Source organism: Peromyscus leucopus, chromosome 22 (genome assembly GCF_004664715.2).
Source record: "Peromyscus leucopus breed LL Stock chromosome 22, UCI_PerLeu_2.1, whole genome shotgun sequence".
Classification (NCBI taxonomy): domain Eukaryota; kingdom Metazoa; phylum Chordata; class Mammalia; order Rodentia; family Cricetidae; genus Peromyscus; species Peromyscus leucopus.
The window spans coordinates 36576273-36603204 of NC_051081.1; the positions used below are offsets into that span (position 1 = coordinate 36576273).

Consider the following 26932-nt stretch of genomic DNA (forward strand, 5'->3'; position numbering starts at 1 on the left):
CACAATTAGAGAAAGGATGGAGATTTAAGAAACACTGGAGGTCCTGCAGACCTTCCTTAAGTGAAAGAGTTAAGAGGCAGGAGGTCCAGCCTTTACACCTCACACCTTGACAGGGTCCTCTACAAATGTGCTGGGCCACATTTGGGCATACCTGAAGAGATCGTGAGCTGCTTCCCTTTCTGCAGCATTCAGGTGACAGGCAGTGATGACACTTCCTCAGCCTAAAGTGCCAGGTTATGGAATTAGGACCCAGTGTTTAGTTGGATAAGACTGACCCATCTAGGAAATTGTTGCCCTTGGGAAGAAGGAACGAAGTATTGGATGTAAACCTTAAAGTTTTGTTTGACTGATTCTTAGTGGTTATGAACCAACCAACTGAAATCAGAGGCTTAAAAGTTATTGAAAATAAACAGAAAATGAATTTAAATTTCTCCCCAGTTTTATAGATTCCCAAGTTTTGGAGGAAGACTGTTCCCCCCTCCCCTTTGGAAGATTTGTCCCTTGCTTGCTTACTTATTTTCTAGGTCTTGGTGCTGACTTTAGCTTAAAGAGTTGACTACTCCCATGGAGATTTTAGATCTGATGTCTGTGTGGGCAGGGGAATGTGAACTGAACATCAGAGTCGGGAGGGAGGGTGGAGGGATGGAAGGTACATCATACAACATGGCAGCCAGTGTCTTCAGACATCTCCATGATGCACACAAGAGGTGGGAATATGGAGAGGGGGGTAGCATTTTTGTTGGTTAGTTTTCAAAATAGTGAGACTCTGTCATCTATTGGAGCTACTTCCTGACTTGACTTTATCCAGCGGATCTCCTCTGGCTATATGCCGAAGTGAATTTTCTTTCTGCTCGGAGACATTTTCTGGTTGTTTTGACTTCGCTTTCCTGGACATTGAATAAAATTTGGCAAGAATTACCTGGCACGTGCATATTTGTGTTATACGGTACACATTTTAACCAAAGGATTTCATGGTCGCCTCAGCAGCCCTTCAGCTGAGTAATTTCTGTAGACGAGTGCCGTGTTTGGTTGACCTGCGGACATCGCTTTACTTGTCACCTCTGGTGTTGAGCTATTGCACATGACCAGTGGTGTCTTAGTTTCCTTTGGGTAGGCACTGGCTGTGACAGGTTGTCATTTCCTGCGTGTGTGAGAACGTGGCCAGAACTGTTCGTGTTGACACTGCTGCTGAGTTAGAGCCACTTTTGGTACTATGCATGTCACTTCAGTCTTCTCAAAAATATATACAGTGACCGGGCGTTAACAAGTTGCTGCAAACACAGGAAGATGTGAATGCAGACCAGAGGAGAAGAACTTGGCTAATTACTGCATTTATTTTACAAAGCAACAATTAGGTATTTACAGTATCTTGTTTTAAGGAGGATATCTACAAAAAGATGAAACTAGATTATATTATTTTTTATTACCAAACATTGGTGATGTCTGCAGGTTTCTATTACTTCAGTGAAACACCATAGCAAAAAACAAACAAACAAACAAACTTGGAGGAAAGGGTTTATCTGGCTTACACTTCCATATTGCTGTTCGTCATTGAAGGCAGTCAGGACAGGAACTCAAACAGGGTAGGAACTTGGAGGCAGGAGCTGATGCAGAGGCCATGGAAGGGTGCTGCTTACTGGCTTGCTCCCCGTGTCTTGCTCTACCTGCTGCCTTACAGAACCCAGGACCACCAACCCAGGGATGGTGATGGGCCCTCTCCCAGGGATCACTAATAAGAAAGTGCCTTACAGTAGGATCTTATGGAGGCATTTTCTCAATTAAGTTTCCCTCCTTTCAGGGAAACTCTCTCGCTTGTGTCAAGTTGACATAAAACTAGACGGGACAGGTGATGGCCAAAATACCGCAGAAGAGTTTCTTGTCACATCAAGGAGTGCATTTGAAGGTAGTGGAAACTCCCGAATCCTTTTGAGTTAGATGAAAGAAATTTCACTTCGTTAAGAGCTGGGTGTGATTACTCACATGTAATGAGGAATTGCGGCTAATTAAGCCATTGAGTTAGTTTAATTGGCTAAGTATTTTTCTTCCTTAGTGGTAGAAAAATATACATAATGATGTACCTTAGAAGTGATCTTCCCAGTGCATCTTAGATCAGATGAAATAGAGTGTATAAAATGGGTTTTATTATGGACAAGCCTGTCTCACCACCATTAATTAGACTGAGCAAAATTACAGAGACCTAAAAGTGAAGTTTTGTTCTAGCTGGGTCTGCAGAGGAGAACGTCTTATTAAGTGAGTCCTTAGACAGGACAGGTGGTTCCCCGGTTTTCTCCATTGAATTTTGTTAGCGCCTGCTGCCTGCATACTATATGAAGCGTCCCCTACTCAGTTGTTCTAAGTGTGGAAACAGATCCAGCTGCATGTGCCATGCCTGCCTGCTTGCCTGGGGCTGTGGGCAGGGTGAAGGCTCCAGCTTGGAGTCTTGTGGCTGGTGCTCCAGCTCTTTGCCTGGTGTTTGCTGGTAGCGCAGTCTAGAGGGCATTCTCCTAGACCCTGGGTATTGCTCCTACCCTGCTGCTTTGTAGTTTTCTAGGCTTTATGGGAAGCAGGAAAATTTGTTTTCCTTGGCTTGTTGGTCCCTTAGTGGCCCAGTGGTCCTCAAAAGAAGGCTGCTGGTCATGTGTCTTATTGGTCCTTTTAATCGTAAGCAAGTTTGATGTTGGATCATTTCCTGAAATACAGCTCTAAGATGGAGAAATGGCTCAGCTGGTAAAGAGTTTGCCTTGCAAGCATGAAACCCCCAAGTTTGATCCTCAGAACTCATGTAAAAAGATCTGGGTTTGAGTGTAGTGTGCTTGGGATCCCAGCACTGGGGAGGCTGGGAGACAGGAGGAAGCCCTGGGCTCGTCTGCCAGCTAATCGAGCTGAATATGGTGAGCTTTAGCTGCAAAGAGAGATGTTGCCCAAATTATCTCCACTCTTTTGGAAAGCAAAAACAGAAACTTTTATGAATTCCTCCGTGCCTTCCGATAAGGTTCCTAGTGTGCCCTCCTGGCCCCTGCCATCTCACCCTCAGCCTGTCTCTTCTGTGGGCATTCCTGGTGCAGACCTCTGCCACCAAGCCACGTTTGCTCCCTGGAGGCCCTTGCCAATGTCCGGCTTGGTCTCTGCAGCTTTGATTTCCATTTCTCTTGTTCTGAGTAACCCGCACTTGGGTGAGTGAGACTAACCAAGGTCCAGGCTCTGTGTATTTGTTAGCTTCCACTGACGTGCAAGTCTCCCTGACTGCCTCTCCCCTCCCACCCTTAAAGGCCTCCGATTTCATCTCCCAGCGAAGATCCCTGCCACTCCTGTCTGATGCTCTGAATCCTCAGTGTTCTGCACTCCCATAGCATGTGTTTCTAGCCTGCAGCTCAGGGGCGCCCTGAGGGAAGGACATTAGTCCCCAACTGCACATCTCTAGTGATAAACAACACCATGCCTAGAAAATGAGCCACACTTACTAAATATTTAAAGAGTGACTTTAAATCATGTATACATGAGAAAAATCAGTATTTTTTGAGTTTGAGTTCTGACAGACTAAAACTTATGGTTATATTTGCACTCTCATTTTTTATCATATTACTCCATTAGTTTCTCAAATGAAATAGTTACTACACTGTGGAAAATATAGAGTTTTAGAGCACTTTTTATAATACTTCTTGCAGCTATGATGAAAGTATCTCCAAAGGTATTCCAGCCTCTACACTTGTGCATCACAGAGTACTCTTGTTTTCGCAGGAGTGAAGGCTGCACCCAGGGCCTCATGACCTCGACTGTTGAGCCACATCCTCAGCTTTCAGACTGTTCTGATGTTTTGTTTTTTGGTTTTTTGTTTTGTTTGTTTGTTTTTGAGACAAGGTTTCTCTGTGTAGTTTTTGGAGCCTTTCCTGGAACTCTCTCTGGAGCAGGCTGGCCTCGAACTCACAGAGATCCGCCTGCCTCTGCCTCCCGAGTGCTGGGATTAAAGGCATGCGCCACCGCCGGCCATGTTCTGATGTTTAAAGTCTAAATCTGTGACGGACAAATTCAGAGTCCAGTGGTGACGGAAGGCTGCCTTTGAGCATTGATTCTACAACTTAAGTTGATGTGTGTTTGCTCTTGGCAAATAAAATATACCTCCAACTCTACGCAGTTATAAAAGCTAGTTTGCAGTCAGTTTCAAAATGTTTTGGGGGCCATCGACATGTCTCAGCCGGTAAAACACTTACCGCCTTAGCCCGGTGACCTGAGTTTAATCCCCAGGATCCAGGTAAGAGGTGGAAGGAGAGAATTGATTCCACAGCTCTTTCCTCTGCCCGTGCACACATGCTAATAATAAATAAATACAGTTGTAATGTTTTTGTCCAAGAGCTCATAAAAATGCCATTTTGAGACTAAATATCAACCATTTCTTAAGTTATAAAGCCATTGGGTGAGAAATATTTACATATTGAGCAACAGAAAATACCTGGTACTTACAGGAAACGAAGTTAGAAATTGTAGCAGTGAGAATCTATTGCTAAATTATTTTGTTATTTTAAATGCTGTTTTAGTGAGGCTAGATGTCTGAGGTAGGAGGGATGTGAAAATGAAATAGAATAGGAATTGTTACTATCAAGGATCAGAATAACAAGTGATGATGAACAGAAATTCATTTTTAGGAAAAAAATACGAGATTACATTCAATAATGGAGATAACCAGTGTCTTACTAGAGAGAATTATAAATGTGTTGTTTTTGCTTAGTATATCAGGCAGCTGTGAAGTGATTAAAAATGAAGACCTTGTATCAAATAAAAAACTTCATAAAATGTTGAGTGAAAAATATTATTTGTGGGGGCTGGAGAGATGGCTCAACAGTTAAGAGCATTGGCTGCTCTTCCAGAGGACCTGGGTTCAATGCCCAGCACCCACATGGCAGCTCACAAGTGTCTGTGTCAGAAGTGTCAGGTTCCGGGGGACCTGACACCCCCACACAGACATACATGCAGCCAAAACACCAATGCACATAAAATTAAACACAAGCAAACAAAACAATGCATATAAAATTAAAAATAAAATGTTATTTGTATTTGCCTCCTGCTGCCACAGGCCGTGAAAGGGGAGGACTCTCTTAGTACCCCTTCTCAGGTGATTGTGTCTGTGTTGTGCTGCGTCTGGACAGCCCCACTGAAAGACAACGGTATTCTAAGTAGGAGGAAGATAATTTTGCCCTGTGGATTCCCTGAAAATAAATGCTTAAGCACCTCTCAGGGGTGTCCTGGCCATGCTTTGAGAGCCACTTTCTGGTCCTTGAGAGGCAAAACAAACCCAGAACTATTAAGTCTGCTCCTCATCCACCACACAGGCATGGAGTGAGGCAGAGCGGAGAGCTATGACTGTGCTCTTGAGTGTTCATTCCTCTGGCTTCTCAGGAACTTTCAGGACCCGGGGACCCTTTGGAGATTGAACTGTGTGTGTTTAGGAGGGTCTGCTAGATATCAAAAATACACATTTGATCTTGACAACTAAAATGTTGGGGGAAACAGCGTTACTATTATGAGTGGGTTCGTAAAACTGTGATAGTTAACAAATATATAAAGATACAGAAATTGTAAGCATTAAATTTGCAGTAGAGGATAAGATACGTTTTAAATTTTGTTAGTCCTAGCTGAGATTCAGGGATTGAACTAAAGCTGCCAAGCTTGCATGGTTAAGTAGCTTTACCAGCTGAGCCCCTTTTGGTGACAGGGTCTTTCTTTCTTTCTTTCTTTCTTTCTTTCTTTCTTTCTTTCTTTCTTTCTTTCTTTCTTTCTTTCTTTCTTCCTTCCTTCCTTCCTTCCTTCCTTCCTTCCTTCCTTCCTTCCTCTCTCTCTTTCTCTCCCTCCCTCCCTCCCCCTTTCTTTCTTTCTTTCTTTCTTTCTTTCTTTCTTTCTTTCTTTCTTTCTTTCTTTCTTTCTTTCTCTCTCTTTCTCTCTTTCTCTCTCTCTCTCTCTCTCTTTCTTTTCTCGAGACAGCGTTTCTCTAGTTTTGGTACCTGTCCTGGGACTCACTTTGTAGACCAGGCTGGCCTTGAACTCACAGAGGTACGCCTGTCTCTGCCTCCCAAGTGCTGGGATTAAAGGTGTGTGCCACCAGTGCCCAGCTTGACAGGGTCTTTCTAGATAGACCAGGCTGGCCATGAACTCCCTGAGACTGGGATTGCAGACATGCATCACAGTAACTGCTACAGTTATCTGAAACATGCTTTGGGCTTAATTTTAGTTGTTGTTTTCATCTGCACATCCACTGTAGAGGTACTTTCTCTATCTGGCCCCCCAGCCACATTGAAGGGGGGGCAGGGCTTCCTGCCTTTCAATGTTGTCTGCTCATTCCTCCCAGATGCTACCTGGGTCTCAGAAACAGCAGGAAGTTGAGTGCCTTAAAGAGACAGTGTGCATTGGATAACATTGTCATGGAGTTTCTGAGCAGACTTCTCTCTTTACTGGCCAGCAGTGTGCAGGGGTGTGGAGAGGCTGTAGGAATGATGCCCCGGCTCACCTCTGCTTTTTCCTCCCACCTTGATGCTTAGGCCTGTTTTCCCGTCAATGCAAGCCACTTTTCCTAGGTTCTTACTACAACTTTTCTCTCCCTCTCAGCCTCTACTTTATCTTCCTTTTCTGTTTACGCTCTAGTTTCTTCTTCAGAGATATCCTCAGTCAGAGTGACTTCCAGTTAAATGTAGTCTGGAGTCAAGATGTTCACAGTTGGCAAAGACCCAGGAGTGAATGTGTGTTTTGTATTATTTGGTATGACAGGAGTATTGTGGGCGGATACCATAGTGGACAGTCCTTGCCTCTTCTGCCTGAAGCTCCCTGCTGTCATCACTTTTGCTTGGGAGGAAGTGGGATGAAATGCCGAGTGTTGTTTTTTTTGCTTTGCCCTACCTACTCCTATACCCCATCTTCATGTGCAGTATACCCCCCACCTCCGGTACTGGAGATCAAACTCAGGACCTTACACATACTAGGCAAGTGCTCTATCACCTAGCTATACCTCCAGTCTCCTTCCCATCTTCACAAGGCTGGACCAAGGCACAGAAATGTCTCCTTCGGGGTCATACAGCTTCTGTCTGCTGCCCTTTGTCTCTGTTCTTTTCTTTAAAAAAAATCTGTGTGTGTGTGTCTGTATGTGTCTATCTGTGTGTCTCTCTGTGTATGTCTGTGTGTGTGTGTCTGTGTGTGAGTGTCTGTGTCTGTGTGTGTGTGTCTCTCTGTGTGTGTCTGTGTATGTGTGTGTGTGTGTGTCTGTGTGAGTGTCTGTGTGTGTGTCTCTGTGTCTGTGTGTGTTTATGTCTGTGTGTCTGTGTGTCTGTCTGTGTGTCTGTCTGTGTGTGTGTGTGTGTGTGTATGTCTGTGTGTGTATGCGTAGGCCTGCATGCTTGCCCATGCCATGGCATTCATGCAGAGGTCAGAGGCCAGCCAGCTCTGTGGACTCGGTTCTCTCCTTTCCCTTTATGTGAGTCCTGAGAGCAAGCTCAGGTCCCCAGGCTTGCCTGACAAGCACCTTCCCCTGAGGAGCCCTCTCCCTGGCCCTTGTCCTATTTGAGACAGGATCTCATCTTGTGGCTCAAGTTGACACGCAACTTGTGATCCTCCTGCCTCAGACTTGCAGCTGCTGGAACGACAGGTGTTGTCGCCTCTCCTGGCTTCCTGCTCTTCCTCTGAGTGCTGTCTGTCTGTCTGTCTGCTGTGGGCCCTGCAAATGTGTGCGGTCACTGCGGGCTTCCGACTGAGTGGCGCGACACTGCGTTCCCTTTCCTCTCCCTTTAGAGCTGAAAAGGTATTTTGTGGCTTAGAAGAAAGAAAAAGAAAGTGTATTAACTGGAAAAACTGCTTCACATTTGTTGTGTCTGAGTCACATAGCTGTACTTCTACCTTGCCTCTAGACAATCTTCTAGCTGTCTCTGTGGATCATAGTAGTATCAGTGTTCCACCTAGTAGCAGCTGTCTGTTGAGAGACAGATACAGTCTATTGGGATCTATCGGGAGGAATGCGGGTATATGTGCCTTCCCTTGCTTGCTTGTTTATTTCAATCATTACTTGTTATTTATTTTAAATTTATTTTTATTAGTTGATGTGTACGGGTGTTCTGCCTGTATGTATGTGAAGCCATCTGTCCAGCTACTCGACAGTTATCTGTTAAATGCCAACCGTGTGCCACTGTTGAGGATGCTGGAAACATGGCTCCTAACCAGGTATCCTCACTTCCTGTTGTCGTAGACGTTTTGTTAGCAGGAGTGTGAGGTCTGTCTCCCTCCCAGGACAGCCGAAATGGTGATTGGAAGAACACTAGGCTCCGGCTCTGTGTCTGGTTTGGATTGGACGTGACCAGCCACTTAAATGCTTTACTCCTGTTCCTTACCCGTCAGAGGAGGAGGTCAAGACACTTAACAGGGGCTGGAGAGATGGCTCAGAGGTTAAGAGCACTGACTGCTCTTCCAGAGGTCCTGAGTTCAATTCCCAGCAACCACATGGTGGCTCACAACCATCTGTAATGAGATATGGCGCCCTCTTCTGGCCTGCAGGGCCAGAACACTTGCTTGTATACATAATAAATAAATCTTAAAAAAAAAACAAACTTAACAGCTGTTTTCAGAGACAGAATCACGCCCGTAGAGATGCATTTTCAATAGAAGTGGTGTGTGTATATTAAAATGTGTCAATGTGTGTAGTCGTGAGTGTGATAATGTAAAATAATGCTTTGTTGTAAAATTTTACATGCAGTTCTTTCCTGCTTGGTTAGGGCAATATGAAATGAATCTAGAAGTTTCAAGACGCTGGCAAGATATAAAGTGTATTTTTTTTCCTCTCTTCACAGAAGAAGATAATGCTGAATATGTTTTTAGACACCATGATGGCCGACCCTCCCCCCCAGTGCCTTGTCTGGCTACCTCTCATGCACAGGCTTGCCCATGTGGAGAACGGTGAGTGTGGCTTGACCCTTCATCCCGTAGGCTGCAGGGAGGAGGACACTGTGGGCAGTGTCCTGAGCTGTTATTGTGAGAAACGGGAACTGCTGGCAGGCCACCATTGGAAGTTGTGCCTTTTGTTTTCAGAAGAAGAAATTTATTTCCTCGAAAGAGCAGGAGTCTTGTCACTTACCTAGGATTCCGAGAGATAATAAAACCCACTTGGTATGGACATGGTTTTTTTCACCCTGAGATTGCTTGCGTTTACCCCATGTGGTCAGGAATTTCAACCCCTCCCCCCTTTTTAATTTATCAGAATTGTAGCTTTAGAAAATTGGAGCCCTGAAATATTAACCACCAAAAAACTCTCGTTGATTCTGAGTCATTAAAACATTGCTAAGCCAAAATTTAGTTCTGGGCCTCCTGTCTTCCTTCTTTTTCCCTTTATGGTTAATTGATTAATTAATTAGTTTATTGGTTCATGTGTAGTCTATGTGTGTGCACTTAGTATGTGTGCATGCAGAGAATGTTGGGTGTCTTTCATTATCTTTTGAGACAGACGCTCACTGAACCCAGAACTTACCAGCTGGCTGGATTGGCTGCCCAGCACGTTCCTGAGTCCCGCGTTTCTCCACGGCCTTCCCACCGTGCCAGGGTTCCAGACTTGTCTGACCATACCCAGCGTTTCTGCAGGTGCTGGGATCCGAACTCAGGTGCTTATGCTTGTGGGGCAGGCACCTTACTCCCTGAGCAATCTCCCCAGGCCCTTCTTTACCATCTTGCCTCTAAGGTGCCCTCGAGATCCTTCCCAGTGCTATGAAGTATCCCAGGAAAGCAGATGTTTTCACTTTGAATTGAACCGATGCTGACTTCTCAGAACCCCTTAGTGTTTTCTGCTGTTCATGTCCGTGTTTAGGTTGTGGGACTGTGTTCAAGGGGGAGGCTGTCGCTTTCCCACGCAGCCCCCCTTCTCTCCAGGCTGTTGTCCGTCTTCCTGGATTCCACCGGAGGCACCGAGGCAGAACTGAGAGGCTGCTGAAAAGCAGAGTCCTCCTCCTCATTTTTCTCACACGCTTTTTATTTTCTATCCAGCTTTTTTCTTGTTTTGAATGTCTATACAACCTTTTGCTCAAGTCTGGATACTTCACAAGCATCTCAGTTTCTGGATTATTTTTCTAAAGGACTAGACTCTTTTTTTTTTTTTTTTGTTTTTCGAGATAGGGTTTCTCTGTGTAGCTTTGTGCCTTTCCTGGAACTCACTTGGTAGCCCAGGCTGGCCTCGAACTCACAGAAATCCGCCTGCCTCTGCCTCCCAAGTGCTGGGATTAAAGGCGTGCGCCACCACTGCCCGGCCAGGACTAGACTCTTAAAGCAGCTAAATTTTTAAATAAGATTTTCTAAATAGATGCATAAGTATTTAAATTGCTGAGCTGTACTTGGTTTTTCTTTTTGAGAGCGATACTTTTATATTCTTAAGTGTTTTAGTAGTTTCATATCCAGTTGATTGTCATAAACTATCTTGTATCTACTATGAGGAGGAGAGAGCCTCACTTGTCACTATGTGCTAATCATAGGAGTGTCTTACTATCACTTTATATGATTTGTGTTATTTATTGATCATATTCTTATATGATTAATAATATTTCTTCTTAGAGACAGAGAAATGTTATGGAATCTTTGAAATGTCTAGAAATCGTTTGTCTATCACATTGACATTTGTCTATATATCTACTTATTATGGTGGCAAACAAATCCTAAAATTATGATACACCTGGTTTTGATGGGGGGATCTTGTTTGGTTTGGGTTCTTCCTGGGTGTTGGAATTACTATTTAAAAGGACAAATACTAAGCCAGGTACGGTGCTACATACCTGTAATCCTGGTACTTGGGAGGAGGACACAAGAGTGTCAGAAATTGGCTGTCATCATTGGCTATATATTGTGTTCATAGCCAGCCAGGAAAGCATCAGGCCCCATTTAAGAAACAAAAAACCAAGCCAAACCAAAAAAGGAAGGGACATATTTTTATTTGTTTAAGCTGAAGTTATAGTTTTCATGTTGATTTATAAATCAAGATGTGCACACAGAGGAAGGCACCTGGTCTATGTTGCACTTAACAAAGGCGACACTCTCCACAGTCTCTGAACAGCCATTGGTGACAGACCTGCTCACTTGTTGATCTACCTGCACTGGCTCTCACTGCCCCTTCTGCTCACTGCTCCCTCCCCCCACTGTGTGAGCATTGGCTCTTAATATGCTCAGAAGAGTAGAAGAAAGTCACACATGTTCGGCCAAAATTGCCAGAGTCCATTTGATGATTTATGTGACTATACTGTGGCATTTAATATTAACCCAAAACTTTCACGAACGTTGACCGTACTGAGGTTGGGGCTGTGCCAGGTGATGGCTTCACTTCTGAGCTCACACTGTTGCTGGCACTTCCATTATTTCTTGCAACCTTAACATCGGGGGTCAGACGGTTTAGAGTTCTTGGTCCTGCCTGTTTCCACCTTGGTTATTCCGTTAGGTTTTTGGTTTTCCTCGGGGTTGGTTCTGGTGTTCCATTGATGTTGTTTGGTCCCCTGCTCACCTCTTCTTTCTGGTCGCCAGTCTTCCATCCTGTGGAGTGCTCCTACTGTCACTGCGAGAGCATGATGGGCTTCCGGTACCGATGCCAGCAGTGCCACAATTACCAGCTCTGCCAGAACTGCTTTTGGCGTGGCCATGCCAACGGCACCCACAGCAACCAGCACCAGATGAAGGAGCATTCCTCTTGGGTAACTAACTGCTCTGTCTCCACTCTTTGCTTGGCTCGTGTGTCGCACACAGTACTTGGTCCTGCAGGTGCCCTGCCCAATAGGGAGGTGGTGTCGAGAAATCTTAATGTCAGCATGGATGCTGGGGTTGCGGCTGTGTTTTTAAAAGCAGATGTTTAAAATGTTCTGGGAGGTACAAGTGTTAACTGCGTTTAAAATGGTCCTTTGCAAAGTTAAAAGGTGAATGTCTTCTGACTGGAAAAATAGTACAGAGGAGATCTCCCTGGCGCTTATCCCTTAGCCTTAGGTTGGGTTTAAAGCCCTTTCTTCAAGTCAGTTTTCTTCGCAGGCTGGTGTGTTCATATGCTGCGTAAAAAGTGTCATGTAGTACAGGAGTTACATTTGTGTATCTTTAGGTTGGAGAAAGACTGTATTTTATAACCATTACTGCCTTGCTAGTCTTACCTTCAAAAGGAGCTTGTCCTTGGGTGATAGACAAGCACAGTGGTGTACACCTTAACCCCAGGACTGAGGGGGCAGAAGCAGATAGGTCTCTGTGAGTTACATCATCCTTCCTTCCTTCCTTCCTTCCTTCCTTCCTTCCTTCCTTCCTTCCTTCCTTCCTTCCTTCCTTCCTTCCTCCCTCCCTCCCTCCCTCCCTCCCTCCCTCCCTCCCTCCCCCTTTCTTTCTTTCTATTAATAATTATTTTATTTTATGTGCATTGGTGTTTCGCCTGTGTGTATGTCTGTCTGAGGATCCTCTGGAACTGGAGTTACAGACAGTTGTGAGCCACCATGTGGCTACTGGGAATTAAACCTGGGTCCTCTGGAAAAGCAATCAGTGCTCTTAACTGCTGAGCCGTCTCTCCAGCCCCACATCATGCTCTCTACATGGTGAGATCCTGTCTTGAAACAAAAGAAACAAAAAATAAAACAAAACAAACCCAACATTTGGATTGAAATTGATATCTGCTCTTCCTGAGGTGTTCATAAATCATGTAATATGAATCTCAAGTATTTTCCTCACATCTTATGATTTATTTCTAGTTTTCTTTTGTTTCGTTTTGTTTTTTGTTTTTTGGTTTTGTTTTGTTTTTTTGAGACAGGGTTTCTCTGTGTAGCTTTGCGCCTTTCCTGGAACTCGCGTTGGAGACCAGGCTGGCCTCGAACTCACAGAGATCCGCCTGCCTCTGCCTCCCAAGTGCTGGGATTAAAGGCGTGCGCCACCACCACCCGGCGATTTCTAGTTTTTGTTGGCTGCTGGCTTTGCTAAATGATAGAAGACCAGGCAGGGCCAGAAGTATGGCTCTAGACTTAGCATCTCACCCCCGTACCTACTGGACTGCAGGTCTTAAAAGGCCTTAACAACTGGGTTTCCTCACCCCTTTATTTTTCCTAGAATTCAACCAAGAAAAATGAAATAAACCAACACCAGGAAATGTTAAAGAAGGGAAAAGGAAAGGAAACCCTGAGCATCAACCCCTGTGCAGACTTGGCTGTATGAAACAAAACCTTGTTTCCTGAACATCCTATTGTCTAGTTTGCATTCCTGTACTGTGTTTCGGTTTAAGGTCATTTTTTTTTAAAGTGGAAACCCTTCCAGTAATTTTTTAAAAAATTATTATTACAGGCTGGAGGGATAGCTCAGCCGTTAAAGGCTAGGCTCACAATCAAAAACTTACTCTTACCTAAAGATAACTTGACTGCCATCTTTTTCCTTTCCCTGGGTAAAGCCCTATAGCCCACCATGCTAATTGGTTGGTCACCGTGTCTTGTGTAGTTTTTGGTTTTAGAGTCCTGTCTGAACCGAGACAGGTTCTGCTCAGTCACTTTTCATGGTGATTTGGTCTGCTGGCATGCTTCTGGTGAGAATCTCATTCTGAATGCTGGGGTGTGGAGAGCAAGGGAATTCTTACTCCCTTAGTTTGAACCTGTTCGTCGACCCAGTTTATAACCTTGTCAAAAGTAAGGATTTTGCATTTATTTAAAGATCAGTAACTGGGGGGCTGGAGAGATGGCTCAGCGGTTAAGGACACTGGCTGTTCTTGCAGAGGTCCTGGGTTCAATTCCCAGCAACCACATGGTAGCTCATAACCATCTGTAATGAGATCTGATGCCCTCTTCTGGCATACAGGCAGAGCACTGTATATATAATAAATAAATCTTAAAAAAAAAGACCAGTAACTGAAACTGCTTTATGGTTTGCAAATGAACTTTTCATATACTCTTGAAATTTTTTTCTTTGAGTTATAGCATACATACAGAAAAGTAAAAGCCAGTCATGGTGAATTTATGCCTGTAATACCAGTACTTGGGCAGCTGAGGCAGGAGGATTACCATGAATTCAGGCCAGCCTGTGTTAAGATCTTATTCTCTACCAAACAAATAAATAAGCAGGTGCAGAATCCATAAATGAATTCTTACGTATTTGATCCTGGCAATACTGTGAAGATTTTCTTTCTAAATATTTCTCATTTTTATTTCATCTTTTCTGTATTTTTTTCTGCCTTATCAATTCCTTTTTATAGTAATTTAAGATTTCCAAAACTCTAGTATTATTAGCTTACATAATTTTGAGTCTGATACCATAAATAGGTCAGTTCTGAATATTTATGGCTTGCATGCCTTGGAGGGGTACATGTGTACTGGCAGTTAGTGTATGTGTCTATATGTAACTTGGTCTCAAAATTGAGAGTATGTACAGTAGTAACCTGGCCCTTTGAGGAGGATAGGGGTTCATTTTGAGGCTGGATAAAGGAATTTCTGTTTAACAAAAAGATACATAATTATTTTTTTGGTGAAATGGGATGGAATTTACATGCAAGGCAAGTGCTGTCCTACTGAGCCATGTCCCAGCCACTGTTACCAGTTTAATAGTGGGTTCTTTGAATGTTTTCCACTGTGTCTGTACCAGTATTTGAAACGAATGTGTCTATGTTTGCAGCAGCAGATTTTAGTTTGTTTGACGGGTTTGTTGAAGAACTGACACTGTAGATTTGATAGATGTATGTTTCGGTATTTGTAAGATTATTTTTATGCCGGGCGGTGGTGGCGCACGCCTTTAATCCCAGCACTTGGGAGGCAGAGGCAGGCGGATCTCTGTGAGTTCGAGGCCAGCCTGGGCTACCAAGTGAGCTCCAGGAAAGGCGCAAAACTACGCAGAGAAACCCTGTCTTGAAAAACCAAAAAAAAAAAAAAAAAAAAAAAAAAAAGATTATTTTTATTGTCCCAAATCCCGTACTTAATGTTTCATCTAAGTAAAGGAGTAGCAATTCAGTATTTCAGACCTCAGTGTGTTCAGTTTGCTTTTATTCCCCAAAAACGTCCTGTATGGTACTACACTCGATACTCCTCCTGTCCACGCATCATTTGTTCATTCAAAGGGTGTTTTCGAGTGCTTACGTATGCGGTCAGCACAGGGATAGCTGTGAACAAACCAGTCAAAGGTCGCTGCCCTCTTGAAAACCTTTTAGAATATGAAAACAATGGCTCGGCTTGCTCATGTCTCCACTTTTCTATTCCTGCTGGGCATCCAGACGACGTTCCACACCTCCTTCTCCAGCTTTATATGGGTGGACTGTGAACAGATGCGTGTCTTTCCCTGGGACAGTTGATGACAGTGTCTTCTCCGCCCTCTGCTTCCTCACTTCAGAGGAGAGTTAAACTGTGAAATAAAAAGAAACTGGACCTGTCATGAATGGTGGGTAGAGAGGAGCATATGCTGACCCATTTGCTTGAGATGGGTCATGCTAAGAACTGTGTTCCCATAGCGGTTGAGGCTAAAACAGGAGGATTGAAGGGTCAAGGCTACCTTGAGTAACTTAGCAAGAGCCTGCCTCAAAATGAAATTTAAAAGGGCTGGGGATACAGCTCAGTGGTAGAGAACTTGCCTGGTATTTACAAGTGGGTTCATTTTCCAGCACACACACACACACCCCAAAACAAACAGAAAAACCCTTGTTTTAAATAATTAAAATTTTCGTTTCCCCTATAGTACTTAGTACTAGGAGTGGACCACTAGTAAAAATTAAAAGTGTGTGGTGTGGGCCTGACATACAGGAGTATACCAATGAGCAGATACATCAGATGATGGCGTAGAAAGACAAATCATGTGATACAGCTGTAACCAAATTGGTAAATTTGTCATTAGAGGTACTTGAAAGTAGTGTCATACCAACGGAGCCAAGTGTTGGAAAGGTTCACAGTGTGACTCTGTTGACAGGCATTGCAGGAAAGAGATGGACTTCAGAAAGAATTGGCTGGTTTGTAAACAAAGAGTTTGTAAACAAAGAGTTCTGACGACGGGGGGGGGGGGGGGGGGGGGCAGTATAAGGAGAAAGAGGCTGTCTTTGGATGCTATCAAGTAAGAGACGAGTGCATTTACAAAGCCTAGTGGACATACTCAGGTGAAAAGACGAGACTAAGGGCCATCTGTAGAGCTTCTGTTGGTAGGGTTGAGGTCCACGATATCTGCATGAAGACAGTTCTCCAGGTTCCCCAGGTGATTCCGTCGTACAAAGTCAGGACCTTGTTTCGTGTGGCTTCTGGGTGGCTCCTGTTAGCCGAGAGTAAAAGACATGTGAAAAATGAGTCAGGCTTGAGAGTGAAGCCCGGGAAAGAACTGTTGTTTCTGGCACACAGAACCAACGGGGAAGAAGTAGATCAAAGGACCACTGTGTTCCTGGGGAGTTGTGTTGGCAAAGAATCCATGAGCCTGGACTGAAAAGACCTTCTATTGTTGGAGCTAGACAATCACTTCAGGAAACCCAGAACTTGCTCGAATGCCAGTGAGGGGCAGGGATGAGTACATTATGAAGGTTGTGTATCCTGAAAAGAGGGCATGCCGTAACACACTTGGCCACGGGGGATATTGGGTAAGATGAGACTTACAGCCAAGTGTGGTGGTGCAAAGCTCTAATCCCAGCACCGGGGAGGTAGAATAGTGAGTTTGAGGCCAGTCTGGTCTACATGACACCTTGTCAAAACAGAGAAACCAAAGCTGGGAAGAAAGAAAAAGACCAAGCACACAGGCCTGCTTCTGTCCCCCAGTGTATCTTGGGAGTGGGGGAGGGTGCAGGCAACCCTCTTTTAGGTCAGTGGAAGCATTATTAGGAGTTGCATACAGTCCTGAGGAAGGCTGCAGCACACACACCGTCTGAGATGCACTAAATGCAGGGCAGACCTTCTTCCTGTGTCTGCCATGGGAGGGGCTGACGGTGTTGAGACACTCGGTGACCACGGTGCTCACTAAACCATTTTCCTTTCTACCCAGGCATGCAACTCATTATGTAACTCACTAATCAGGCCCACGTGGCCGGTCTTCTCCAGTGAGTATTATTACCTCTCAGGCCAGGCAGTTTAAGCATGTCTGCCACCTCATCGTCATTGTCTTTATCCTCTCCCGCTGACGCCCACTGGCCTAAGGGAAATGTCTCCAAAGGGCCTAGGTGAGGCAAGAGCGAGCCCTTGATGGAAGGCGCCTGGGTACCTGAGTGGATGGAGCCCCTCTGCCCATCATGAGCAAGGAAGGAAGATGCCAGATCAGGAGAATAGGGTTGAGGAGATTAGAGACTGAGTGCAGATGTCACAGGGCCTGGCTTGGGAGGGGAGGAGCAAAGACGGATGGTTTCTGGGGAAGGAGCTGGAGTGCTGGGTCCGAAGGACCTGGGGTAGGAGCGCCCTGCCGGATCACAGAGCAGCCAGGGAGCCGGCGAGGCTGAGTAGCACGAGGCGTGGAAGAACTGCAGAAGAGGCCAGGACGTGAGCTAGGCTCTGGTCTGCTGTTGTCAGGACTTGTGAGTGATGTGAGGAGTCTTGGTAGAACTTGACATAACGTGATTTCATTCGTGCTTTAAAATGGTCCATCTGGATGCTGGCAAGAAGTAAATGATAGACGTAAACGAGAAGCGTAGAGACTGCTTATGAAAGACTGTTATGCTAAATCTTATCAACTACTCCCCTCGTTGCTATGGCAAAATATCTAACAGGGCAACTTAGGAGAACAAGGATTTATTTCATCTGATGGTTCAGGGAATCTAGTCCTTCATGGCAGGGAAGTTATGGCGACAGGAAGCTCCTCACTTCCATCTGCACAGATCGGGAGACGGAGAAAAAGGGGATGCTTGTACTTAGCTGACGTTCTGCTTTTTCTCTTGTTTATTCAGTGAGACACCCCAGCCTATGAAATAGTGCTGCCCATATTCAGAGTGTGCGTGTGCATGTGCGTGTGTGTGTGTGTGTGTGTGTGTGTGTGTGTGTGAGAGAGAGAGAGAGAGAGAGAGAGAGACAGACAGACAGACAGACAGACGCATGCTCACAGGCGTGTTTTTCTGTAGTTTGAACTCAGGGCCTCATATGCCAGGCAAGCATTTTACTATTGAGTTATATTCTAGCCACAAAATGACGAAAGGGACTGAACTGGGTTAAGTTATAAATCAGCGCAGTGGACCTGTGTGGGACCTCGGAGAGGAGTTGAGAAACGCTGACTGTCCTCGGCCACTTGCATGGTGGGATTGTGAGTGGCCAGAGAAGGGGAAGGCTGCTGCTGTGGGTGGTACATGCCTAGGTCTTTGAATCACATGTGCAGTTCTGCTCTTTGGGGCAGAATCTCTTTCTGTGTCCCCAAGCATGCCTAGAACTCAGGAATCCACCCTCCTGAATGCTATGGCTAAAGGCATGATTATGTCCAGCTCAAGGGTTCTTCCGTTTCGACCACGTTGCATTAAAGTAGCTGTCCGTCCGTTTGGAGTGGTTGAGCAGGCCACTGGACATGAGTCTGCAGCGTAAGAGAGAGTCCGAGATAGACTTCCACTTGAGGTGTATATGTAAAGCTACAGAAACGGGTCACATTGAGTGGACGAGTGACCGACCAAGCCTGTCAAGTGTTTAGCAGCCGAGCAAGCAGACAGGGCTAGTGCTTTGTCCATTAATATCTGGGTTATTAACAGTGTGTTACTGGGGACACAGGCCTGATTAAAGTGAGTTCAAGGAAAGGCAGCTCAGTACTGGAGCACGCCCTTAGTCCTAGCCCTCCGGAGGCAGAGGCAGGCGGGTCTCTGAGTTCAAGGTCAGCCTGGTCTGCAGAGTGAGTGCCAGGACAGCCAGGGCTATCTAGTGAGACCTTGTCTTGAAAAGAGCAAAACACAAAGACAGAAGGGAGGAGTGTGCAGAGAGGTGGAGACGGCAAGCGCAGACGTTTCTTGAAGTGACTGTTTACTCTAAGCAGTCTCCCCACCTCTTTGTGGGGTTTCACTGTGTAGCCTAGCCCTCCTGTCTCGGCCTCAATCTGGGAGTGAAGGCTTCTACTGCTGCGCCAGACCTCTTTTGGAGCTTAGTCCCACTCCATTACACACACACACACACACACACACACACACACACACACACACACACACACACACAATGTCAGCCAGGAGTTAGGCTGAGGACAGGCTGCAAGAGTGAGAGAGTTTTGATTGACAGGATTTAGTGAACTTGGCAGCACCCTCCAAATTGGACACCTCCCTCTATACACACCTGCTAGCCTTTCTAGCAGGGGTCGATCTTGAACGCCGACGCTTCTGGGAAGCAGAGGAGAATGGTCTTGCTGTGGAATCTGCAGACCCCAAGGAAAAAGGAACAGGAACAGGCTAAGGTGGGCGTGTTCATCTCCTTCTCCATCACACTGACCAGTCTGTTAAAATGAGGGGTGAGTGAGGGGCACAGGTCCTCCACCTGGAAGCGAGGAGCGGAGGGGCAGCTCTCAGGTTTTAGATCCCAGCTTGCAGGGGAATAGGTCGTCCTCCCTGAAATCCCTGGTTCACACCTGTGTGACTTTGCCGCCGGAGTTACAGCGCTGTAACATTTGGCGGTACTCTGTTGCATAATAAACCGCCCCCCCAAAATCGGTGACGTAAAACCCCATAGTCATCCAGTTATAGCCATGGTTTTATGTCAGGTATTTGGGCAGGGTATAGGGATTGGCTGTCTCTACTTCACGCTTTCTGGGCCCTTCCTTGGGATGACTGAAATACTGGGGTGCATGGGTGTGGTGTGAAGGACTGGAGGCTTCTTTCCTCCCATGTCCGCTGCCACTTTGGATGTCAGGAAGGCCCCTCAGAGCTAGAACGGTTGCTAGGCTGCAGCCCTGCGTGCCCTATTCATGTACTGTGCGCCCCTTACTCATGTTTTAGGAGACTGTCTACGGCAGAGGCATCCCAGAGCAATCAGTGCAGATGCACCATGCCGAGCTACCTGCCCTTGCCTCCTGGCAAGAGCAGCATCCCTCCTACCGTACCCTCTGGGCAGGGAGTGAGGTCACCGAGACCAGCCCAGGACAAGGGGGGGGGGCACCGGGAGGGTGGAGTTGCAGGGATTCCAGGTGGTAGGAGTGCAGTTACCTCTCTCCAGTTTCTGTTTGGGAAACGGTCCACCGCACGCAGGACGTTCCCATGCAAGCAGGGCTTCCCGTACAGCGGTTAACGTATCCACAGCGATGGTCCTGCTTTCGTGCTAAATTTTAAAGAGTTCTTACAGTACTGCAGAGGCAGAAGCAGAAGCAAGCAGATCTCTGTGAGTTAGGGGCTGGCCTACTCTATACCTAGTGAGCTAGCTCCAGGCCAGCCAAGGCTGCGTGGTGAGATGATGTAGGGAGGTGTGCAAACAGCCAACCCCTCATCTCTGCCTTCCGCTCAGACCTCTGCCCACCCTCGTTTTCACTTTACCAAGGTCAGTCTGACGGACTCCCACTTCAGTTATTCCACATGGCAAGGGGGTTGGGGAAGGAGGGGGGAATTTATGCAGATATTCTTGGATCCAGACGCAGGTCTACGTCTTCAGTTACATAACTGGAGGGAGGGACCTGAACATTTCACCGTTCCAGCCAGCAGGTGGCAGGCTCCACCTCGGAACAACCTTATCCCCGTACAGAAACCTGTAAATGAGGTAGTCTGTGTGTAACAGTGTGTTACACAAGCATTGCTGCTTTAAAAGATCATCTCACATGCAATTTCTGTAGCATTAGTAACACAAAGTTAAACCACTTAATATGAGGAGCCAGATTTATCAGAATCAATTAATTGTCCTCCCTCCCTCCCTCCCTCCCTCCCTCCCTCCCTCCCTTCTTCCCTCCATCTATCTCTCCCTCCATCTATCTCTCCCTCCTTCCCTTCCTTCCTTTTTTCTTACTTTCTTTTCTTTCTTGAGACAGGGTCTCACTATGCAGCCCTGACTGTCCTGGAACTCACTATGTAGATCCGGCTGGCCTGCCTCTGCCTCTGCCTCCTGAGTGCTCCACTGCTAACATCTATGTCCTTACACCTCTTAAATTCTAAAAGATAATTTGGTAATCTATTCTGGGAGAAAAAAAAAGTGTGCTTACTGGCCATACTTTTTTCCATTTTCAAATGGATACATGTCATAATTTAATTCCTACTTTGTACATAGCACTAAACTAGATAGGAGGGAGTATTTATTTATTTATATATATTTATATAAATATATAATTTATTTATTAATCTATTGAGACAGGGTTTCACTGTTAGCCCTGGCTGTCATGGAACTCACTATATACACCAGGCTGGCCTCAAACTCACAGAGATCCCCTTAGCTCTGTTGGGATTGAAGGTGTGCGCCACCATGCACAGCCTGGAGGACATGGAGACGTGTGTATAGATTTTCTTATGTGCATGAGTGTTGTATTTGCGTATGTGCACATGCATTACATGCATGCCAGGTGCTTGTGGAGCTCAGAAGAGGGGCCCAGATTCCCTGATACTTCAGTTACGGATGGCTGTGAGCCTAGTCCTCTGCAAAAGCAACAAGTACCCTTGACCTCTCTCCGTCCCTGGGTATATTTTTTTAAGTGTAAAACAGCATCCCCACAAAGTAGGAAGTGGAACATAGACTTGAAGAAATTGAAAAGAAACTCTACAGAGTCCAGTTTTTGGACTCAGGGCCCAGGTGCCCTCAGAAGCCACCGAGGCAGTGTCTGCCCTGGCTGCTGTCCCTGTGTCTGGTGGTGGTGGTGTGGGAAAGAAAGCTGCCACCCCAGTGTCCTGCTTGGTACCAGCATTGCTGCTGTGCTCTCCAGACCAGCAACTCCCCCATGGGAGTAGAGAAGCAGCACCCCGTAAGAGCCCCACTTCCCCACACCCCCTGCTGGCTTGCTGGTTATCGTCTCCACCCGCTCGTGTAGTTAGGAGACAGGTGGAATCATCGTTAAGGTGACCGTGTGACTTATCCCCTAAACTGGACTCGGTTGAGAGTGAAGGAAAGGGGGTGCTGTTATGCAGACACCACAGGCATCATCTAAGGAGCACCTCCTGAAATCGAGGGCCCGGGCTCACTGTTTTAACACTCTGTGTCTGTGTGACAAGTCACTTACAGATTTGGTCAGAAGTCTAGGCATGGTGTGGCTGGATTCTCATCTCCAGACCCCTCTGAGCTGATACAAGGTGTCAGCCGAGGCAGAGGTGTGATCATGATCCGAGGCTTGTGAGGAATGTTGCCAGGTCACTGGTTGTTGGCAAAATGTATTTCTTTGCAGCTGCGGCTGAGCTGTGGTCCCTGCTTTTCCGTTCATAGCCCACCACCTGCAGCCTTGTGCCGTACAGCTTACATAGCCATCTACAACATGGACAGTCACTGCCTGCAAAGCCAGCTGGAGTGCATCGCTGTGATTTCCTCTCCTACCACTGGGGGTGCACTCCCCTTGGCAGTATTATGTTACGTAATCTCAAGGATCACTTCAGCATATTCACAGTTCTACCCGTGGTCCAGGGGAGTGGTGTTATGAGAGTGAGTGTTATTGAGGGTTAATTCCTAATTCTGCTCACACCAGTCACTCTGATTATCTGATTCCTCGCTTTTCAGTTTATTGCTTCTGGAACCTCTTAATTAAAAAAAGAAAAAGAAAAAGAAATCTTAGAAAAATCGAGGCCCCGCTTAGGGGCACATGCTGGTCTTGCTCCCCTCCTTCTCCTCCTGCAGTTATTTCCCGACTGTGTGGTCAAGCCCCTTCGCTCCAGGGGATTGGTCTGTTGTTATCTCCCTGGTGATGTTACTGTCTGTGGAGTTAAGCCTTTTAAATCCTGGCTGTGCAGTCTCTTGACGCCTCCGGTTCTGATGATCTCCTTCAGTGAGCCTCACATATCTGCGCCGCGATTATGCCGGACATTTCACCCCATCTATCTGCTCCGCTCCCTCGGTCACCGGTGTAGCCGTTCTCTTTGGACAAGCCGTGGTGATTCCCGATACGTTCCTCTGATCTCACTCGGGTCATCCTCCAATCTCCTTCCCGTTGCAGACCCGTTGACCCGTCTGTGTCTTCACTTCTCTCTTCATTTATTGGAGACGTGGCCGTCATTAACTCAGTCGTATGCGACTTTGTGTGTGTCTGTACCCAAACTTCCTGATTGGGCCAGGCTGACCGGCAGCAAGGCCCAGGGACCCACCAGTCTTTGCCCTCCTAGTTCTGGGATCACAGGTGTGGACTCCGGCGCTTGACCTTTTTTTCTGGTTCCGGAGATAAAGCTTGGGTCCTCGGGTTTGCGTGGCAGACACTTGCCCGACAGAGCCGTCTCCCCAGTGCTAGTTAGTATGTGACTGTTTAAAAAGAAATCCATCTCTTCTGCCAACGAACGTCCTGGATAATTAATCGCTTTCTCTAAGAAAGCCGTGTAATGGGGCTGACTAGTGTTGCTGTACATCCATCATCTCTCCATCTTGGCGCTCAGCACTCAGTGCTGCCTGCCACGGTTCTGGGACCATCGTGCCTTGTCCTTTCTGGGAAGCCATCAGTTGAGGAAGTCTTTGTTCTTTTAAGCAGTCTCCCCCCTCCTCTCCGCAGATCCTTTCTTACTACAGAGAGAAGCCTGGAGTCAGGCTCTCCCTCCACTTCTGCTTCCGGGGTTGCTCACTCGTTCGTGTTCAGCAGATTCTTACCAGGTAGCCATTAGTTGACCCTGTCGTAGGTGCTGGGGTCTTCCTGGGGCGAGCGGAAGGTCTGTCCCTTGATAGGGCTTGCACTGGACAGAGAATGGATGGAAACGAGCAGCCCAAAATGTCAGTTCTCAAACAACGAACCAAGAAGAAATGAAGTGATCGTTCTCTGTAGAGCAGTAGACTGTGGGTAGCTCTGTAAGATAGTCAGCAAGCTACCGACATTGACTCAGGTCACCAGTCCATGCTAGGTGCCAGCCCTGACCCCAGCAGTGCTGGGCAAATGTTCTACCACTGAGCTACACCCTCACCCAGAACAGAAAAATCTGAACAGGCAATAACAAGTCAAGGGATTGAGTCAGTAATCACAATCTTTCTCACAAAGAAAAGTCCCTTAGTCTTTGCACCTGGGAGGTTGAAGCAGAAGGACCAGAATTTCAAGGCCAGCCTCAGGTATGTGGCAAGTTCTAGGCCAGCCCTGGGTTGTCTGAGGCCCTGGTGCCTGGGGTGGGGGAGGGGGAGGACAGAGACAAAGCACAGACGGAAGAAGACCAACCAACCGTGCCTCAGTGGTTTTGTTGCTGAGTTTTATTAGACATTTAAAGAATTAGTACCAGTGATTTACAAATTTTCCTATCAGATGAGACCAGAACACTTCCAAACTCATTTTATCGAGCCAGAGCTTTTATGATGCCAAAATAACAGTATTAAAAGCAAAAAATAGACTAATGAATAGATGCAAAATACAGTAGCCAGATATTAGCAAATTGAACTGAACATAAAATCCTATACAGCATAACCAAGTGAGAATTGCTACAGGATCGCAAAGTTGGTTCAGTACGAAAAATTCAATAAAATAAATATTAATCAATACGGAAAAAAAAATCACTATTAATGGAATAAAGTACAGAAATTACAAGGTTCTCTTAATAAATGTGAAGAGGGAATGTGGCAAAACTTGATGCCTTTTTGTGATTTAAAAAAAGAAAAAGTCTTGGGGATATCGCTCTGGTGGTATAATGCTTGTTGTCCAGCATGCGAGAATCCCTGAGCCCAGTGCCCAGCCTCAGAGAAACTGAGCAGGATGGCATGACAGTAATCAGGTGGTAGAGGCGGGAGGATCAAGATCATCCTTGATTACATAGCAAGTTTTTTTTTTTTTTTAAGATTTATTTATTTATTATGTAGGCACCAGATCTCATTACAGATGGTTGTGAGTCACCATGTGGTTGCTGGGAATTGAACTCAGGACCTTTGGAAGAGTAGTCAGTGCTCTTAACCTCTGAACCATCTCTCCAGCCCCTACATAGCAAGTTAAAAGCTAGCTTACACCATCTGGTGGGAAGCAGGGAGGAAAAGAGCAGAAATGCCCGCGGAGAGTTGAAGGGAGCATCTTCAGCCTCAGAGAGAACGCCCGTCGAACACAGCGAGCGTCGAGCGGCGTGCGTGATAGTAAAAGAATGGACCCTTTCTTTGTAGGATCAAGAGTGAGACAAGGATGTCCGCTCTCTTTACATGCACTCAACATCATGCTCAGGGTCCTCCCCAGGCAATTACACAAGAAAAGGGAACCAAAAAGTGCAAAACGGGAATAAATTTAACCAAAAGAAATAGTAGGCTTTTACAACATATCACAAAGTGTTACCGCGAGAAGACTAAAGGAGTCAGAAAGACGTGCCGGGCTCCTGGGTCAGGAGTGTGAGACGTTCCAAGAGCAGCGCTCCCTAAGTCATTCCGCAGATTCACTGCCACCTTCTTGAAAATCTCCGCTGCTTTGTGTGACTCTATACGCCGATCATTACATTTATATGGAAACACAAAAGGTCCCTTCCAAATTTCCAAACAAAGTTGACCAGCTGGCCAGCACTTACTTCAAGCCACAGTAAAAGGACGCCACAGCACAGGCGTGAAGATGTACATGAAGGTAAGTGGGGTGGAGTTCAACCTTCTACATTCACTCTTTATTTTCCCACAAAGATGAGAACACCGTTTACTGTGTTCCAAGATTAGTTGGCTCAAAATAGGGTGCTGGGGCAAGCAGATATTCGCGTGCAAAGAAGGGGGTGGACTCCTTCTATAGATAAGAGAAAAAGTTATTTAAAGCAGTTCACCAAGGGTGCTCGGGGATGGCTCAGGGGGTAAGATTGCTTTCCATGCAATCATGAGGAGCTGCATTCAGACCTTAGCACCCACATAGAAACAAAAACAGATGATCATGGCCACACATGCCTTTAACCCCCACACTGGAGGGGAGTGAGGCTGAGACAAGATGATGGATAGGGCTTGCTGACCGCTGACGTACCCCCAAAACTTGTGAAGTCTGGGTTCAGTGTGAGACCCTGTCTCAGGAATAAGATGGAGAAAGACAGAGGAGGATGCCAGTGTTCTCTGATCTCTCCGTGTGCGCACATGGGCATGTGCTTTGCATACTTTATACACTGGCACACATCACATACACACTGAATAGATCACAGTCCTGAATGTGAGAGCGAAAGCATAGGTCCAGGTTCCTCATCTCTCTGAGGTAGACCCCACGGGACACCCAAGCACAGTGTGATCAAAGAACTTCATCAAAATTCAGAACTTTGATGCTTTAACAGCTGCCATTAAGAAAGTAAAAGACAGCCGGGCGGCAGCGGTGGCGGTGAATGCCTTTAATCCCAGTGCTCAAGAGGCAGAGGCAGGCGGATCTCTGGGAGTTCGAGGCCAGCCTGGTCTACAGAGTTCCAGGACAACCAGGGCTACATAGGAGATCCTGTCTCCAAACAAATAAGCAAAAGAAGGTGTGTGTGTGTGTGGGGGGGGAATGTCCCACTGTATAGGAAAATTATACATTTGGCAAGGAACTTGTGACCAGTATGTAGAAGATGTTTAAACCACAGCAGCAGTAACTACAGAAAACCCAAGTGAGTATGAAGCAGGCACAGGGGAGGTAGAGTTGTGAGGACCAGAGGCTGTACTGGTAAGATGGGTACAGGGTTTCAGGCCTGTTTCACAACAGTGTGAAGAATATGCTTAGCCTCCCGAACTGTGTGCTTGAACATGACTAATATGGTGTGGATTTTGGTTTCTTTTAAAACTACAGTTTAAAAGGTAAATTAGGAAGAAAAAGAAAAAGAATAAATACACTTAACTATGAAGAGGGGAAAAAAAAGGTAAATTAGGGCTGAAGAGATGGCTCAGAGGTTAAGAGTGCTTACTGCTCTTCTGGAGGACAAGAGTTCAGTTCCCAGTACCCACATTTCAGCAAATCTGACCCTGTCTTCTGGCCCCCGAGGGTACCTACACACATGTGGCCAACACGTGCAGACATACATATGAATTTTATTTAGTAATTTAGTGGCTAGGTA

The 26932-nt window shown here is 46.1% G+C and overlaps 1 protein-coding gene across 12 annotated transcripts in view; it reads left to right on the top strand.

Moving 5' to 3' along the window:
* Dtnb (dystrobrevin beta) overlaps positions 1-26932 on the top strand; it is a 215318-nt gene that overhangs the window by 65073 nt on the left and 123313 nt on the right. For all 12 annotated transcript variants that reach the window (XM_028875041.2, XM_028875078.2, XM_028875037.2 and 9 more), the window contains exons 7-8: positions 8817-8922; positions 11518-11684. In XM_028875041.2, coding sequence (XP_028730874.1) covers positions 8817-8922; positions 11518-11684 — 273 coding nt within the window. The remainder of the gene's footprint in view (positions 1-8816; positions 8923-11517; positions 11685-26932) is intronic.